This window comes from Choristoneura fumiferana, chromosome Z, assembly GCF_025370935.1.
Source record: "Choristoneura fumiferana chromosome Z, NRCan_CFum_1, whole genome shotgun sequence".
In the NCBI taxonomy this organism is placed as follows: domain Eukaryota; kingdom Metazoa; phylum Arthropoda; class Insecta; order Lepidoptera; family Tortricidae; genus Choristoneura; species Choristoneura fumiferana.
The window spans coordinates 43430660-43447970 of NC_133472.1; the positions used below are offsets into that span (position 1 = coordinate 43430660).

Genomic DNA, 17311 nt, shown 5'->3' on the forward strand with positions numbered 1-17311 from the left:
TTAACGCAATGGCATACGTTTCAAAATTCGCTTTTCTTAGATAGGCTTGGCTTAACTAAAAAAGTGACCTGAAGGTTGATGTCGACGTTTTAGATCGAGATTACAGATTAGAAAAAGTAGTACAGCAGTAGCAGTAGTAGTATAGTAGTAGTACAGTCAACGTCATAAATAAGTGATAAATTCTGTTCATTGTCGCTTTCAGTCGTTACACAATTTCGTATGGCTCTTCAAACATGACGTTAAAGTAACAAGTGTACAGAAGTCATCACTTATTTATGACGGTGACTGTACACTGTGATTAATTCCCACCTGTATACATATTTTTGGCACTTCAAACGTTGCTAACTGTACATCTTTAAACACTTACATTTTAGGCCACAAGTCTCTAGTAGACATTTACGCATATGTTAAATTCTGACTTTTATATTAGGTACTTAATAAGTTATCTTCCAAATTAAAAAGTAAAAGTACTTAAAGTAAAAGTAAGTAAGTATAATTGAATTATCTTAAGATATATTTACACGCAAGCAAATAGAATGACAACCAAAGAAAGTTCGCAGCAACTTTGCATACACTGTTAAATACATAACTATTTCTTTTCGCTTTGCCAGTCTAATGAAAAAAAAGTCTAATAAAGTATTCACAAGATGGTCTAATTTGGTCGGCATTTCTAGCAACTTATAAAATGTAAAAAAAGTATGTAGTTAGAACGACATAACTACAATACCTACACATAACATCGACAAGTTTTTTGTTTCACATGTTCTTTAATATTGTGAAACATTCTTTTTCGCTCATAGTTTCTGCAGCGCATGCGAAAAAAGTTCAACATCTCAAAAACGGCTAAACCGATTTTGATGAATCATGTCTAAGAACCATCGCTATTAAACCTGATTCCAAATAAACAAACCGAATTCCACCCGTTTAAGAGCTACCGTGCCACAGACATACAGACACACATAGCGGTCAAACTTATAACGCCCTCTTTTTGCGTTTTTACACCTTGAGTAACTTTACTTAACGAAAAATTTTAGTGATAAAGATAAAGACTATATATGTTTTCATTTCATTTCATCCCAGCCTATATACGTCCCACTGCTGGGCACAGGCCTCCTCTCAGAACATGAGCTTGGGCCATAGTTCAGGAATAATGTAGCATACTAATGGTAAACGAATTGTTGAAATCGGTCCTTTTTTTGAGTTATCTTAACAAACTTCCCAAAATATAAGAACAATGTAAAAAAAAATCGCATCTGCTCAAATGACACATTGATCATGAAGTTATATAAATGAACAAACATTCGCATTAGCTGAAGAAAGCAAGTTAAATTTATAAACTTCAGACAAAAATTACTTAATTAAAAATTGAGCAATAATTTACAATCAGTACTTAGTTGTAGAAAAATAAATACAAGCCGACTGTACTTTTTGTTGACTTTTCTTGCATTGTCATCCAAATTCCAAACTACCTACATATATTTGCCAAATTTCAAGTACAACTTAGGACCTTTTTCACCACTCTTAAATATTGTGTGACAGATAAAAATTTTAGCAATGACTGATCTATGATGCCACTCTTGTTTGTTTTGTCGAAATAAATAGAGACAGCATGAGATGCACAGCCATTTCACCAATAAAATGGTTTCTTTTCTTGCTATTATTAAACATGTTCTCACCAGCTATAGGATCCGAGCTTGTATCCGGGGCCTCCAGTAGGTGATAGTCAGCGTTGCTCTCCAAACCCTCTGCTATGGACTGCCAAGCCTCCTTGGAGTGGCTGTTGTTGCTGGTCTGGTGGATATTGTCCATATCGCTGTCTCCGAGACTGCTGTCCCGCTTCACCTTGGGCTTTCGTTCCTCCCCGTCCTGGTTCCTTCTCCTTCGTTTGTATGGTGTGAAGAGACGGACTGGACCCATTGCTGGAAGAGAGAGATAGATTTAGTAGATATGAGGAGACTATTTTGTCGACTAACCAACTGATCAGTGGACCATATAGTTGGAACCGAGGAAAATTGGTTTTGGTTAAGTTTGGGTGCAATTTTTGAATCCAACTAAATATTAAACTTATTGGCCGGCACACTGCTGAGCCAGCGCCTGTCCTTCAATGCATCACATGGCTTCTTCATTTATGTGTCCGATTTGTTTGTTTTTTATGTTTTTCTTCATTACCGTAAGTACCTTGTTTCATTCATATCTTTTAAGTGCTGTATTGTTCGTTTTATTATTCTTTGATTACTAAGCCATGTCTTTGTTTTGAAGAATAAAGATTTATCTATCAATCAATTGTGGTTTCGTTTCGGTCCGCTAGATGCGCCACTCTTCATAATCCTACTAATCCTTCTCTATTTAATATTATAAATTAAATGTGAAAGTTTGTGAGTATGTTTGTTACTTCTTCACGCTGAAATGACTGGGTGGATAAGGATGAAATTTGGCAAAAAGTTAGTTTATAACACTGGTTTATAACCTGGATTAAAACAGGATACTTTTATCTCGATACTCCTAATCTTGAAATTTCATCCGCTGGGTTAGAGTTGAAATTTTGGAAGCGGTTAACACAACCTCAATGAAGACCATGATAAAAATTTTGGGAATTCCCAGGGAAATTTTGTATAATCCCGGAAATTCAATAGTAACTCCCAGATCAGTAAACTCTAGTCATTCATAACTATTTCTTAGATTTAAGATCTTTTAAAAGTGCTACTTGGTATGATTTAAATAAAAGACCAAAAAGGTCACACATTTTGGTGCAGACAGGCAGATAAGCAGACAAAAGAATATATTCATGTATTTTGGCTTGGGTACCAATGCAGGTTAAAATATGAATATATACATGCCAAACATTTTTTATTTAAATCTAAGATTGTGAGTGTCGACTTTTGACATAGTAAAAATTCCACTTGAAGAGAGAATTTTTGATAATTCAAAAGCCATATATGTTATTTTTGGGCGCCGTGGTGGCCGAGTGGTTTGACCTATGGCCTCTCAAGCAGAGGATCGTGGGTTCAAACCCTGGCTCGCACCTCAGAGTTTTTCGAAATTCATGTGCGGAATTACATTTTAAATTTACCACAAGCTTCACGGTGAAGGAAAACATCGTAAGGAAACCTGCACAACAAACCTGCGAAGCAATTCAACATTGTGTGTGAAGGTCCCAATCCGCACTGGGCCCGCGTGGGAATACTGCCCAAGCCCTCTCATTCCGAGAGGAGGCCTGTGCCCTGCAGTGGCACGCATATAGGCTGGGATGATGATGATATTTTATTTGTGTTTTAGTCTTGTGGCAATGCAGATTTTTAACGGATTTTTTTTACTTATTAATCCCTGATGCAGTTTGCAATGTGACTCATTTAAAACAATAATTGATTCGTTAGATTCTGAGTTTTCCCGATAGAAATACATTATGCACTTCTACTGTACAGTCAAGTGCAAAGATGTCGAAACGGCCAAAGTTACAAAAATAGGTGTACGCAACCTTAATGTCATGTGCATAAAGTCGTGTATGCATATTTTTGTAACTTGACTGTATAGGTTGTTATTTACGATGACGCATGCCATGATTCTAAATTCTAATTACAATGTCATTAATGTCTAATTTTGAGGTACAGGATGGATGGCAATGCAAGTACAATCAATAAAATGTAGTCAGAAAAAATAGTATTTTATGCAACTGTATCGTAATAGGGGTCCTTAAAACACAGTGTGTGTTTATGAAACACAACACTATGCAGATACTTTTCATTCAATTTAATGTATTCAGATAAAAACACAAATATATTTTCAACCAACTTCAAAAAAAGGTTTAGTTTATCAATTAGGTTGTATTTTTTTTATTTTAAAGATGATACTCAAGTGGCCCTTTTCTTCTGATTCTGACTAGTATATAATATAATTATGCTAGAATTAGTGGGTTGTTATTTGAGCATTTATTTTATTTGATTTAAGTTTAGGTTGTAATAAGACTGCAGACCTCCTTCATTTTCTTCTGGAATGTGATCAGAATAAGGATACCAGAAACAGGTATCTGGATGGTATGGATCTGTTGAATGGAGGTGTAAATGTGATTCTGAGTCATCCACTTTCGGAAGAAGCGATGCGGATTTACAAGTTCATCAGACGGGCCTTTGCATCCAGAGACTAGGTTTCAGCACAAGAGAGTGTAACATGTATCTGAGGCCCCCAATGAGGCTGGCATAGTCACTTCTAGTGTACTGAAGCCTCGTTAAAATATAAGATAAAAAAAAAAAAAATGTGGGTTCATTTCTTTGACATGTAGAAATTGTTTTAGTTTCCAGGTTATCTAGTAGAAGTACATAAAAGATGTCTAAAAAATTATCTAACCATGAAAATTGAGGCAGTTGACACACTTGTGTCATTAGAAGGCCAGCAATTTGGCAACCGGATTGCCCAGTGGATAGCTCAGAGAACGTCACTTGTTTTAGTAGTAGTTCTTTTTTTATCTATATAAATAAAAGTGAATCGTAAAATGTGTTGCTAGCGCAAAACTCGGGAACGCCTCCGATTTTAATTTATATCAGAATATGGAAGATATTTATATAGAATATAAATATTTGCTAAGGCATCCAGCAGTAAATTTGACTATAGCACTAGTACATAAACTAAAAAATATATACAAGCAAAATCAATGTATAGAAAAGTATATATTCTATTATATTATTATATTCTGTACTAGTAGAATAAAGAGCTGGAAGAAGCCGCGCAAGATCGAGCCAAATGGAAAACTCTTCTACGAGCCCTATGTCCCTAGTGAGGGATAACAGGATCACATCATCATCATCATCATCTGTACTAGCTTTGGCCCATGGCTTCGCCCGCATGGAATTCCGTTATATCGCGCTGTTCCCTCGGGAACTGTGCATTTTCCGGGATAAAATGTAGCCTATGTCACTCTCGGGCCCATAAACTATCTCTATGCCAAAAATCACATCAATCCGTAGCTCCGTTTAGACATGATACGGACAAACACACTAACACAAAACACACCATGAATGTTGAGTGCAATTGTAATTGTATTGTAGACACTGTAATTGTTTCCATTTATGTATGTTAATTTCCTCTGTGTTGTTTACAATATGTAATTGTACCGAATCAAATAAATAAATAAATACACACTTTCGTATTTATAATAATAGTATGGATTATTTTAAGTATGATGTCGAAATAAAACTATGTCTTTATCTGTCTATGTCATTAAAGTTAGATTAAACTTGCTTGTCTGTTATTGGACAATTTATGTCCAATAAAATAATATTTTTACTTAAATATGCTTGCCAGATCGGAGGTCTATGGGAGAGGCCTATGTCCAACAGTGTATTTTAAGCCCCATTTAGACTACGCAACAACTTGTATGCAAATTTCACTACATCAGAGACAGGTATTTTGATGGTATGGGCTTTTTCAATGGAGGCGTAAATGTAATTCTAAGTCAACCACTTTCAGAAGAAGCGATGCTGATTTACAGATTCATTGGACAGGCCTTTGCATCCAGAGACGTGGTTTAAGTGCAAGGGAGAGTGTAATATCTGTAGTGTGGTTTATATATCTGAGGTTTCCTATGAGGCTGACATAGTCACATTTGGTGCGCTAAAGCCTCGTTAAAATATCAGATAAAAAAGTTTCACTTCATTGCGGTATTTGTTTGATCAACCAAATTCATTGTCCCTCAACAGTCTGCAACGTAATGTACCTTGCATGCAAGTTATAGTTAAGTTGTAGCTGTGTCCCAGTTACATGAAATAAATTATATTATTATTATGGCATGGTTTAAATGGGGGCTTTATCCTTACCAGACTGGTCATCACAGCAGGCTCCGCAAGTACAACTGGTAGCATGTGGGGTCAGCACTCCCTCATCAATGAGAGCTTGAATACTCCTGCCACCGAACCTTATTGACCGCTTCCAGTCCTTACTAGAAGCTCTACCACACAGAGCCTCGAATTCACTAGGCGTGTACCACTCAAGTCCGTATTTGATGCATCTGCCGCGGCCGCCAGAGCCAAACCTTTGCTTGTGGAGCTCAGCAGACGTGTTCTTGCACCTGACAGGGAGTATTGGCATGTTGGCTGTCTCAGCCCACGAGCGCGTGCTGTTCCGCGCGCTGCCTTGGCTCTGCTCCTCATGCCTGGGCGACGGGGGGTTTTGTATCACAATATGTGTAGCTTTGATATCTTCCGTCACTGGCCCGCCTGATATGAAACCGTTGTCCACGCACAACATCGGCTTGAAATGCGGCAATTGGTCCGACGTGATGACATTGAAGGTCGTTCCGGTGATCAGAGTCCCAACAGGCAGCGAAACAGGCACAGTGACCACTCCGTTGGAGTCCGTGAGCCGAGAGGACTTCAAGGCGCCATCGCGCTCGGCTTCGCGATCGCTCGCCGCCGCTAACGGATCGGCATCGCTAACTTCGGTAATGTCCGGCATAACGACGTCTACCGAACCTCTGTTCTCCGCCATCGCCGAACGCCCACCCCGATATACCCCGACCGTATTCCTCGAATCACATCCACGCACAACCGTTTCGTACGCACATCAAATGATAAATGAACTTCGCTCAGCCACAGTCCGCCATAATCGAATCGAAATACGAAAACATTTCACACAGTTCACACACGTACCAGCCGAGGTTATGGCGGCAAATTCGAATTTATTCCGAAATTGCTTCAGACACTGATGAACTACCTATTATTGCTACAAAGGGGCATATTATGCGTAATTTTTATAATTACTCAATGGAAATAGTAATTTGCGTAAATAAAATCGATAAATATTTTAGACAACATTTCACCCGTTCATAGACGTCAAACTTTTTATAATTCCTTCTTAACAATTTACTAGCTATGAAATTGTTTACCTGTTTACTATTTATTTCTACATATTTTAAGAAGTGAAGTTTCAATGTTAATTTATATTACATTTTTGATTTCGATCATTTATAAACACGATTAATGAATATGTGAACGCAACTTAAATTTTACCATTATTGATTTTTGAACGCCATGTTCTTACGCAATATTACTCGGCTAAATTCAGAAGGATTTCATGATCGAGCAACATGCTACGACGTTCTATACCTTTGAACCGTCCGGACAAAATGCGATAGCTTTGTGTAGTTCCCGTTTACGACACGATCTGCATCTGCCAAACAAGATAAAAATAAAGGAGGGAAATATCAAAACTATTATGAATATTAGTGGCATATTCGCTAATTCTACAATTACATTACATACCAAGTAAACAAATTAAAGAAATTTGTAGTGCAAGAAAATGTGAATGTTTTGTATAAAACGCCGGATAGGTAGTCAAGTGTCGATAGTAGGTGAATTGAGAAGTAAATAAATAAATTGTGAAGATGGAAGAATTGCGGTCTAAACACAAGTCCCTACACAATGCAGCGCACCACATCGCCCTGGAATGCATTAATTCTCAGGTATCTTACTGAAACATAGTGATCTATTTGTAAGTCTTAAATGGTTACATTATAGCAAGATTTCGCTACCACCTGCTACTGTAATAGCAATTTTTCCCTTGTTTAATTAATTTATGGTTCACCTTAAGTCATTTTGAAAAAGCCTAGTTTCCTCCAACATTGCCCATTAGATAGGATAGAGCATGCATGTAAATATACAAATGTCTGCCACTTCTGAAAATATGCCTAGAACCTGGAGATCGGTAGTTAGGACACTAACTACTTACTTAGTTATATTACTGTAGTATTCCAACTTTTGTATACCTACTTAGGCAAGGATTTGATAAATAAAAAAATAAAAATTTTTTTTTCAATTTTATTTTAAAATTAGGAGCAAAGAGTATAAGTACCTATAGAGAAAGACATGAGAAGTGTTTATACCTGCTGATCTGGCAATGTTGCAATTTTGATAGTTTTTGTCAATTATCCTATAAAAAAATATTATAAAGGCTCAGGCCTGAAATATTTCTAAAATGTATGTCTGCAAAAATGTCTGCTTTTCAGAATGTCAAACCACTTTTGCATAATGTCAGCTTTTCAAAATATCAGCTATATAAAATTGCCTGTCTCCAAGACTGACAGTTTTGTATAATTTTATTTTAGATAACCTAAATCCGCCAGAAAGTTTTAAAGCTATTTGTCTTAAAATTGTTCAAATTAAAAATCGGTACAGTTTAGTGAAAGAGTAACAGACAGACAGACTGAGTTAATTTCGCATTTATAGCATTGATTTTTGCAATATAAATTAAATTTTGTTTTTTCACAACACAAGGGAAACAATAACATATAGCCTAAAAAAGTGATCATAACGGTAAAGCAGAAATTATGGTAATGCTTATATTATAGGAATGTAAATATTATGAATAGACGACTTCCTGAGGCATTTTAAATATCAACAATTTGAGAAAGCTGACTAAATAGAAGTGCTAAACATTGTGAAAACGCAGACGTTTTGAGAATTGTACAATTTACGAAAACAGACATTTCAGGCCTGAGCCAATTAAAAATGTGGTATGTTAGAACTATTCATAATATATAAAGTTAATGTGTTTACTGCAATAATTATTTGTGATAGGATAGACTTTTATTTTCTTTAAAAACCTTTGATAAACATTTGTTTTGTTGATAAAGAATATAAAAGTCTATTACGAATATAAAAGTCTATTGCAGTAGACACATTAACTTTATATATTATGAATAGTTCTAACATACCACATTTTTAATTTTCATTCAATTTTTATGGAATAATTGACAAAAACTATCAAAATTGCAACATTGCCAGCTCAGCAGGTATAAACACTTAAGAATATTGTCTTTTCTATCTATCTCTTTCTAACATATGTTGATAATAACATTTTCTTGCTTTGCCAATATAACTAAATCCAAAATCTATTTTAGATCATAGGTTTTTTTTTATTTTCAATATTATGTGTAAGATTATTACTTATTAGTGATTGACTTGTCACTATCATAGACTTGAAATATTAATGAAATAAGTAATATATTTTTTTATATAAATAACTTTTAAAATCTCTTATTATTTGTGCATGTTTAGTAAAATACAGAGTGTACATTTTAGGACCATTTATTGTCACAAGTCCTATACTTCGTTTTTATTAGCATATGACATAAGACAAGTTCACTTACCTTCTTTCCAATTCTAAAAAAAATGAAGTATATATTGCTTACTTTATAAAACGTGTATCCATTTAAAGAATAACTGCCTAATGTCTGTGGCATAAAACATTTTCAATATTTTTTTTTTAAATGTGTTAAAATAATTTCCAAGACTCAGTTCTCATTTTGGTTTGAAGCACTGTTTGAGGTTAAAATGGGCCTTAGAAATTAATCATCTTGTTGTTTACAGATACTGAATTAGCATTGAACTTAATTATGAAGAACAGATTGTATACAACTATTCACCATAATGGAGCGCAGCTGACGGACAAAGTATACAATTATTAGTATATTGGGTTGATATAATGTATTTGCTCAATAATTATGTAAAAGGGAAACAGTTTCTGTTAAGGGATCTATGCCAGTGTTTTTTAACCTTTTTCATGACACAACCCCTGTAGTTTGAAGAAATATTTCGCGACCCCCCCTACCTGTTGTTTTTTTTCATGTATTTTATTTTGTGCCAAATATTATTACTTAGTTAACATTTTGTTAATAAATTTTTAAACTTATTGTTTTTTTTACTGAAGTAGTTTTCGCAGCAACTTATAGGGACTTCGCAACCCCCCTAAAGAGGCTTTGCGACCCACGGGTTGAAAACCACTAATCAATGCTACGCAGGATTTATCTGAATGTTAAATTCAATTGATTCAAGTTGTGTTACTGTTTTTAAAACAAAATAATTTATTGTTTATGAGTCCAGCTGTCATTTGGACTATGTAATGTGAAGGGTAGCCTTTAATCCTGAGATGGCAGCTAAATATTATTATCACACACACACCTGTACTTATAACCAGAGCCCTTATGTTTGGTGCCAATGACATCAGTGATGTCACGCTGCATATAGGATTATTCCAATTAGTGTTTCGTCATAATTAATAAATTGTCAACCTGTCAAATAATCAGTAAGTACAGGTCGTCTTAATTTTCGGAAATTCCCACGGGAATTTGGCAACTGCTGTATCTAATGACTTACGCGTGCGTAGCCGCGGGTAAACACTTGTATGTAAATAATACTTCACTAAGTCACACTAAGTGTAGATACATGTCAATATACATACCTATATATGTATAATATGTATGCACTTCATATAGCTTCGCACGCGTAAGTCATTTATTATATAGGTAGCAGTTGAATTGAAATTCCGGGATTTTGCAAAACAGCAGTGATTGCACTGTTGTGTTTCGGTGTGGAGAGTAAGACAGCCGGTGAAATTACTGGCCCTTGAGGTATCCCATCTTAGGCCTCTAGGTTGGCAACGCATCTGCAATACCCCTGGTGTTGGAGACACACTTGCTCGTTTGCCATTCAGTTGAATAAAAATAAAATACATAAGTAAATTCCCTTGGGAATTCTGAAAAATTACTTCGACGTCTTGTACTGATTATTTGACAGGTTGACAAATTATTAATTATGACGAAACACTTATTGGAATCATCACGCGGGGTCATCCCTCTATGGTATGGTACCCTAATTTATTTTTTATTTTTTTACCACTTTGTCGTCGTAACATGTATATTCATGCCAAATTAGAGCTTTCTACGCTTACGACTAACGCTCTCTGAGCTGCGGACAGACAGACATGGCGAAACTATACTAACGGTTCCTAGTTGACTAGGCAAACATAAAAAGATCCATGCAAATCCGGAAACTTGAGGTTACTTTTGCACAGAAGCAAACTGCGTCCCTTCTACATCATGTAAAGTAGTAAGTCACAAGTGTGTTGCACAAGCACTATATTATATTGGCTTGGCATTCTGATTGGAGTGGAAAAGTGATACACTGGTTTGTAATTTCGTGGCCGGGACGAGAGCACAGGGTCCGAAACATGGTCCATTAAAAATACTGCGGAGATGCCTCACAGAGGCAACGACGTGAGGTCACCACTAATGATGTGCTGGAATTTCAAAAATAATATGGCTTTAGGCACTAATATTGTACCTATACCTATTACTGGTTATGTAAGAGAATAAAAAACCGGCCAAGAGCGTGTCGGACACGCCCGAAATAGGGATCCGTAGCCATTACGAAAAAAATAAGTAATATTTTTCTAAGGATTTCGTGTTTTATACGGAATCTTCCATAGTTCAGGTATATTTTATACCTTAGGCTGCTATTTAATCTTAAACTACTAATAATTTTCAAGAAAACTTAACCGTTATAGTTTTCCTTGTAAGTTTGATATACTTACTACCATCCTGATTTTTTTCAAATTTTTCCACCCGTTTAGATTTTAGAGGGGGGGACGCTCGATTTTATTGAAAATTTGCACTTTAAAGTTGAATATTTTGCAAACAGATCACTAAATCGAAAAGTCGTTTTAGCAACCCCCTAATGGTTTTAAAAGACCTATCCAACAAAACCCCATACTGTAGGGTTGGATGAGAATAAAAAATTCACCCCCACTTTACGTCTATGGGAGGTACCCTAAAAAATTTTTTTTTTATTTTTTACTGTACCATTTTATCGGCATAGTATACATATCATACATACATATATATCCGTGCAAAATTACAGCTTTCTAACATTGTTAGTCCCTGAGCAAGCAGACAGACAGACATGGCGAAACTATAAGGGTTCCGTTTTTGCCATTTTGGCTCCGGAGCCCTAAAAAGAATAATTCCAAAATATCCTAACAACAGATTTCGCTATCTCTCATAATTTCTAACTTCTCCCTATTGTCCATTTTGAATTCATCATCATTAATAAGTAATAAAATAAATAAATAAATATCACGGGACAATTCACACCAATTGACCTAGTCCCAAAGTAAGCTTAGCAAAGCTTGTGTTAAGGGTACTAAGCAACGGATAAATATAATTATATAGATAGATACATACTTAAATACATATTATTCATCATTAGCCTACAGCAGTCCACTGCTGGTCATAGGCCTCTTCCATGGCGCGCCACAACACTTAGTCTTCAGCTCCTCGCATCCATCCGCCGCCAGCGACCCTCTTAAAGTCGTCCGTCCACCATTGGAATTGATCGCTCTGTATAGTAGAAAGTTCCTATTTATTTAGAGGAATATAAATCGCGGTATACATCTTCACACGGTACAGTCGAGTCCTTAACTTCTGAGCTAAAATTCGATCAAAAATATCTGAACACGCATCTACGCCGTTAACATAGAGTCGTGTGGACGTATTTTTGATCAATCTTTGTTTAAAAATATATATAGAACTCGACTGTTGGATGAAAACTTAAGTAAAGTATCGGTCGGACTATAATTCAAAAGCTGGGTGCAAGCCACAAATGTACTAACGCCATCTTTCGGCACGTCTCTAGTGGCTCGGTGACAACACACCTCACGTCGCCGCCTCGCTTTAGCTCTTATGTCTATTTCACATGAGGATAGAACAGTGAAAATAGGTGTTCAAATATAGGAGTCGGATAGGACAGTCCGCGAGTATGCACTGCTCTCACTTTCAGAGCAGTCTAGCCACAAGGCAGTAGCGAGAAAGGTCATGTTAGAGCAAATTGCCCCGAAATAAGTTTTTTTGTAAAAATTGCATTTTTAATACAGCTTTTTTTGCTGACTGTACTTGTATTGTCACCCAAATTACATTTGCATACCAAATTTCAAGTCGATGCCATTTAACCGTTGAAGAGTTAACCGTGTAAGATATTATGGCTGGTTGTACGTTGTTTTACAGAACAATTTTAATAGAATTTCGTTTAACAGACATTTTTTATCACATTATCGTTTCATAGAATAATCAATACGCAGAACACTTACTTCGAAGATATTTTAATCATCGATTTTTGTTACAAATATCAATTTTTGTTTAAGTAGATATTTATGTCATAAAATAACAAATCAAATATTCATTATTCTCATATTAGTTAGTTAATATAAAACTTATTTTGCTACCAAGAAAAACACGCAATTCGTTTTCTGATGTGGTTGCAGTTCTAACCTAACCTACTTTTCTCGTAGCGATTTCTAACCGATTCTAATATATTTTACCGAACTAACAATATTTGTTAAAAAACAATTTTACAATTTGATAAGTTTGATAAATAATAAAATGATATTATAAAATTCATTGAATAGTTTTTCTATTAAATGTGTTTCATTCAAGTCAATCGTTGTTGAAACAATAATATTCGAAGTAAAAATAAACATTTTCTGCGAAACGAAATTCTATGAAATTTCTGTCTGCGAAAGAAGGGAACACCCTTATGGTTACATACGGAGAACAAGGGGCTGTCTATTGTTCTGGCTCACTGTTCTACCCAAGTGTGAAACTAGCATAAGGCTGCGTTACCAGCAAAGATGGATGCGTTGCGAGAAATTTTTGTGATGAACCAATAGCGCTTCATTTACTTACCTCGCTCCGCTGCGCTGTTTCCACTAGAGCTGCGATGATCGAGAATAGGTAAATGAAGCATTTCTATTGGTTCATGACAAACGTCGTCGCACATCTCTACTAGAAACGCAGCGTCAGTCACTCCAGCTCAAAACCTACGCACACTACAACCACCCGGCCTTCGAACCAGCTCCGACCGCACCGCACTTGTTCACAGTTGTTCTGTCCCCCCCATGTCTGTGCACGGAGCAGTCCCATTCCCCGTACACGGTGCATCCGTACCCGTCGCCGGTGCGGCTGCAGCACGCGTTCCAGAATCAGAACAGCCCCAAGATGTTCCACCCCAAAGGGCTGAAACCGCACATTGTGAGTACACGCCGCTACGAGGTCCGTGACGGTATGCTACCTTTTCGCAGAAATATTTTTCCCAAATGTTTCATTTGCCAAACTGTTTCGTTTCCCGACAGTAAATTTTCTCCGAAATCTAAATTTTTCTCAGTGTATTTTCTTATGGTTTTATAGAACACAGTCGGTTAGGTTAGGTTTGTTTTATAAGGACGTCTTGTAGGCTTTTTTAAACCTCGATTTAAGGCTTAAACTGACAGTTCTTTTATGGATCTGACAGGACTTAAGACCACTTAAACCTAGATTAAAAAGCCTGCAACGAACGAACGAGGACGTAAAAGTTCCGAAAATAATATTATCGATTCAGAGGGAGTCGTGAGTTGAGAAATGAAACAGTTTGGCAAATGAAACATTTGGGAATAAGGTTTCTGCGAAAAGGCAGGGAACCGTCGGTGACACCATCAAACGGGTTGATTTAACGAATAATTTACGTCAATTACAATTTACCATGCAACATACGAGTATGGTATTTTGAATGCTCATAAAAGGCTGTTTGGTGGTGTCAAACACCCTAATATTGTAAAAACACGCTACAACACTGTAAATAAGAATCAAGACGAAAGTACTTCCTGCGGCTCCGTATTTTGTGAATGTATTTCACGAATGCGTCCTTATAATTAGTCGCTGTCGGTACCTTCAGTCACGCACACATACATCTTGTTAGCACAAGCTTTAGTATTGCCGCACGATAATTTATTGTGGAGTGTCGCCTCTGACTCAGCAGGGCTACTACGAAACTCGAAGTTCGTGTCGTGCGTATACAATTTAATACGAGAGCGAGAGGGACCGCACGACACGAACTTCGAGTTTCGTAGTAGCCCTGCTGAGTGAACAGTTTTTCTATTTTTTTTTTGTGGAAAAGTAAAAATTGAGCAATTTGTCGGTTTTAAATCGTTACTTGCTGAATTTTATAAAAGTATCTACGAATATTTTACAATGAAAGTACCTACAGATCATAACTGTTCATCGTACTAATATTTCCAAGACTAAAAAAAACAATAATTACACTATAATACCTACCAATGGCGTGGCGTTGTACGAACTCCATTCCCAGCGGGATACTTATTACATGCCACCTATGATGACAAGTAGGTATGACAAAGCTGCGCACAATAACTTCGAGGAGTAGCAACGGAAGGCATACCTAACTTACGCTTTTCTCACTCTCCGGGTTGCTTAACGAAAATGTTCACTCCATGCTACTGATACCTACCTGTGTTACTAATAAGAGCACAGCCTGCGGGTGTGGGTGCAGAGCGCCTACTCCGAAATTCGAAAATCGAAGTTCGTATCGTACTGTCCCTCTCATTCTCGTATTAAATAGTATAAGCGTCAGAAAGATGGAACGACACGAACTGCGATTTTCGAATTTCGGAGTGGCCCCGCTGGTGCAATCCTATGCACGCTTAGTTAGCGCTGCTTATACTATTGTCACAAAACACAGATAGTTCAGAAGTCAATCTCCATACAAGTGCGCTCGAGCAACGCACACATAGACACTGCTCACGGACACGACATCTCGGACCGGTTGGGACCAGTGCGAGCGCGAGTGCCATCCGCTTGAGACACGCGTCTGTGAACTTTTTTGTGCAGCAATGGAGCAACAAAAAAAAAGTTATTATAACTGTTCAGTGGACGGTAGTTTAAATTAAATAATCGTGAATTTCGCCAATAACGAAATCGTCGCAAGATATTTTCTGTGACAAATTTATAATATAACAATGACATTAAACTTAAAATATTTTAGTTATTAATTTATTTTTCCATTCTTCCCGTTTCATTCTCAACAATAAATCAAACAACTAGATAAGAGTGCCACTACCACGATAGTTTTTTGGTGCATAAGCCATAGTTGACAACCTTAGAGCGACCGCCGAGCGTAGGTATGAAAAGCGAAGTACATACAGGAGATTGACTTCTGAACTATCTGTATTTTGTGCTATTGTTCAACAGGCGGCCACCCGCTCCGTGCAAACCGCGACAGCTAGCGTAGGCCCTTACTCGAAAGTGGGTCTTCCATTTCTTTGCCAAGTGTAGAAACGCTAAAAATAAAACGTCTTCCCAGGATGGCCGCGCATACAGCACACCCAACGACAGCCCCATACTGGGCCGGGCCTTGTGCCTCACGCCGCGCGGAAGCCCGGTACCGGGCCGCGTGTCCCACCTCAGCGACAAGTTCCAGGACTCGCTGACGCTCACTTCGGACACTGACGCTTTGGTCGCCAAGATCAGCGCCATGTTTCCGACTGTCAGCGAGACGCATATCAAGATACTGTTGAAGAAGTAAGTATATGGCCGCGCATACAGCACACCTAACGACAGCCCCGTACTGGGCCGGGCCTTGTGCCTCACGGCGCTGGAGCCCGGTACCGGGCCGCGTGTCCCACTTCAGCGACAAGTTCTATGACTCGCTGACGCTCACGTCAGACACATGACGCTTTGGTCGCCATGATCCCGACTGACTGTTAGCGGAGACGCATCAAGGTACTGTTGAAAAATTAAAGTATTGGTACATTCTACTTACGACAAATAATAAAGTCCAGTATACATACTTCTGTAGCTTTGGATGTATCGATCTTTTTGTAATTGACTGTACAATGTTATTTATACAATCGTGTCATGAGTTCTAATTTGAAATTTCCACAATGAGTTCCTGTGACCTGTGAATGTGACCATTCACACACAGGTTCTAATTTAAAAGGCTGTCATAATTTTGATTGTTTACTTTAAAACTTTTTTTTTTTTTTCAATTTGACATCTGCTCTTTAAAATATTTACCATATATTCTAAGCTTGTACCATTTTTAACACTCGCCTCGCTCATTGCACTCGTCAAGTTATAATTCTCTTCCAGGTACTACAACAGAGAAGCAGTAGTGATAAGCGCTCTTCAAGTAGAGAAGCATCCCATAACGACGCCAGGCCCACTCACGATGTCGCCCTGTGCTGCCGCGAGGATGCAGAAAGGCGTTATGGGGGTCTATTCGGCCCTGCAGCTGGCTAAGGGCATGTCGGGGTCCATACACTCGGCGCATCTCACGCCGCTCACCGGGACGCCCCATGGTAAGTCACTTTATAGAAAAAAACAGCCAATGTGCTCGGTACTGGCCACGTATTGGCCCCATACTACGAGGTGCGAAATTCGGACTTCGAGATTCGTAGTAACCCCTCTGATACGAGTACGGTATTTGGCAATGAACTAAAAGCAATGGGGTGGAGTGGATGAAAATTTTAGAAAGAAAGAAAATACATTTATTCGGAACAGTGACAGAATAATTACATAGAATAAATAAATAAAATAAATATAATGGGACACTTGACACCAATTGACCTAGTCCCAAACTAAGCAAAGCTTGTACTATGGATACTAAGCAACGGATAAACATACTTATATAGATAAATACATACTTAAATACATATTAAA

The 17311-nt window shown here is 37.5% G+C and overlaps 2 protein-coding genes across 6 annotated transcripts in view; one reads left to right on the top strand and one right to left on the bottom strand.

The window, feature by feature from the left end:
* The window catches only part of LOC141437713 (deformed epidermal autoregulatory factor 1-like), a 35641-nt gene extending 28936 nt beyond the window's left edge, over positions 1-6705 (bottom strand). The window contains exons 1-2 of the mRNA XM_074101191.1: positions 5808-6705; positions 1677-1919 (exon numbers count right to left, since the gene is read on the bottom strand). Coding sequence (XP_073957292.1) covers positions 1677-1919; positions 5808-6477 — 913 coding nt within the window. The 5' untranslated portion in view covers positions 6478-6705. The remainder of the gene's footprint in view (positions 1-1676; positions 1920-5807) is intronic.
* A 418-nt stretch (positions 6706-7123) lies between these two features.
* LOC141437679 (uncharacterized) overlaps positions 7124-17311 on the top strand; it is a 35224-nt gene continuing 25036 nt past the window's right edge. For 4 of the 5 annotated variants that reach the window (XM_074101135.1, XM_074101143.1, XM_074101150.1 and 1 more), the window contains exons 1-4: positions 7124-7450; positions 13736-13849; positions 15954-16171; positions 16742-16950. In XM_074101135.1, coding sequence (XP_073957236.1) covers positions 7373-7450; positions 13736-13849; positions 15954-16171; positions 16742-16950 — 619 coding nt within the window. In that variant the 5' untranslated portion in view covers positions 7124-7372. Of the gene's footprint in view, positions 7451-9356; positions 9440-13735; positions 13850-15953; positions 16172-16741; positions 16951-17311 lie in introns of all 5 variants that reach the window. The other variant, XM_074101165.1, reaches the window with a different exon arrangement.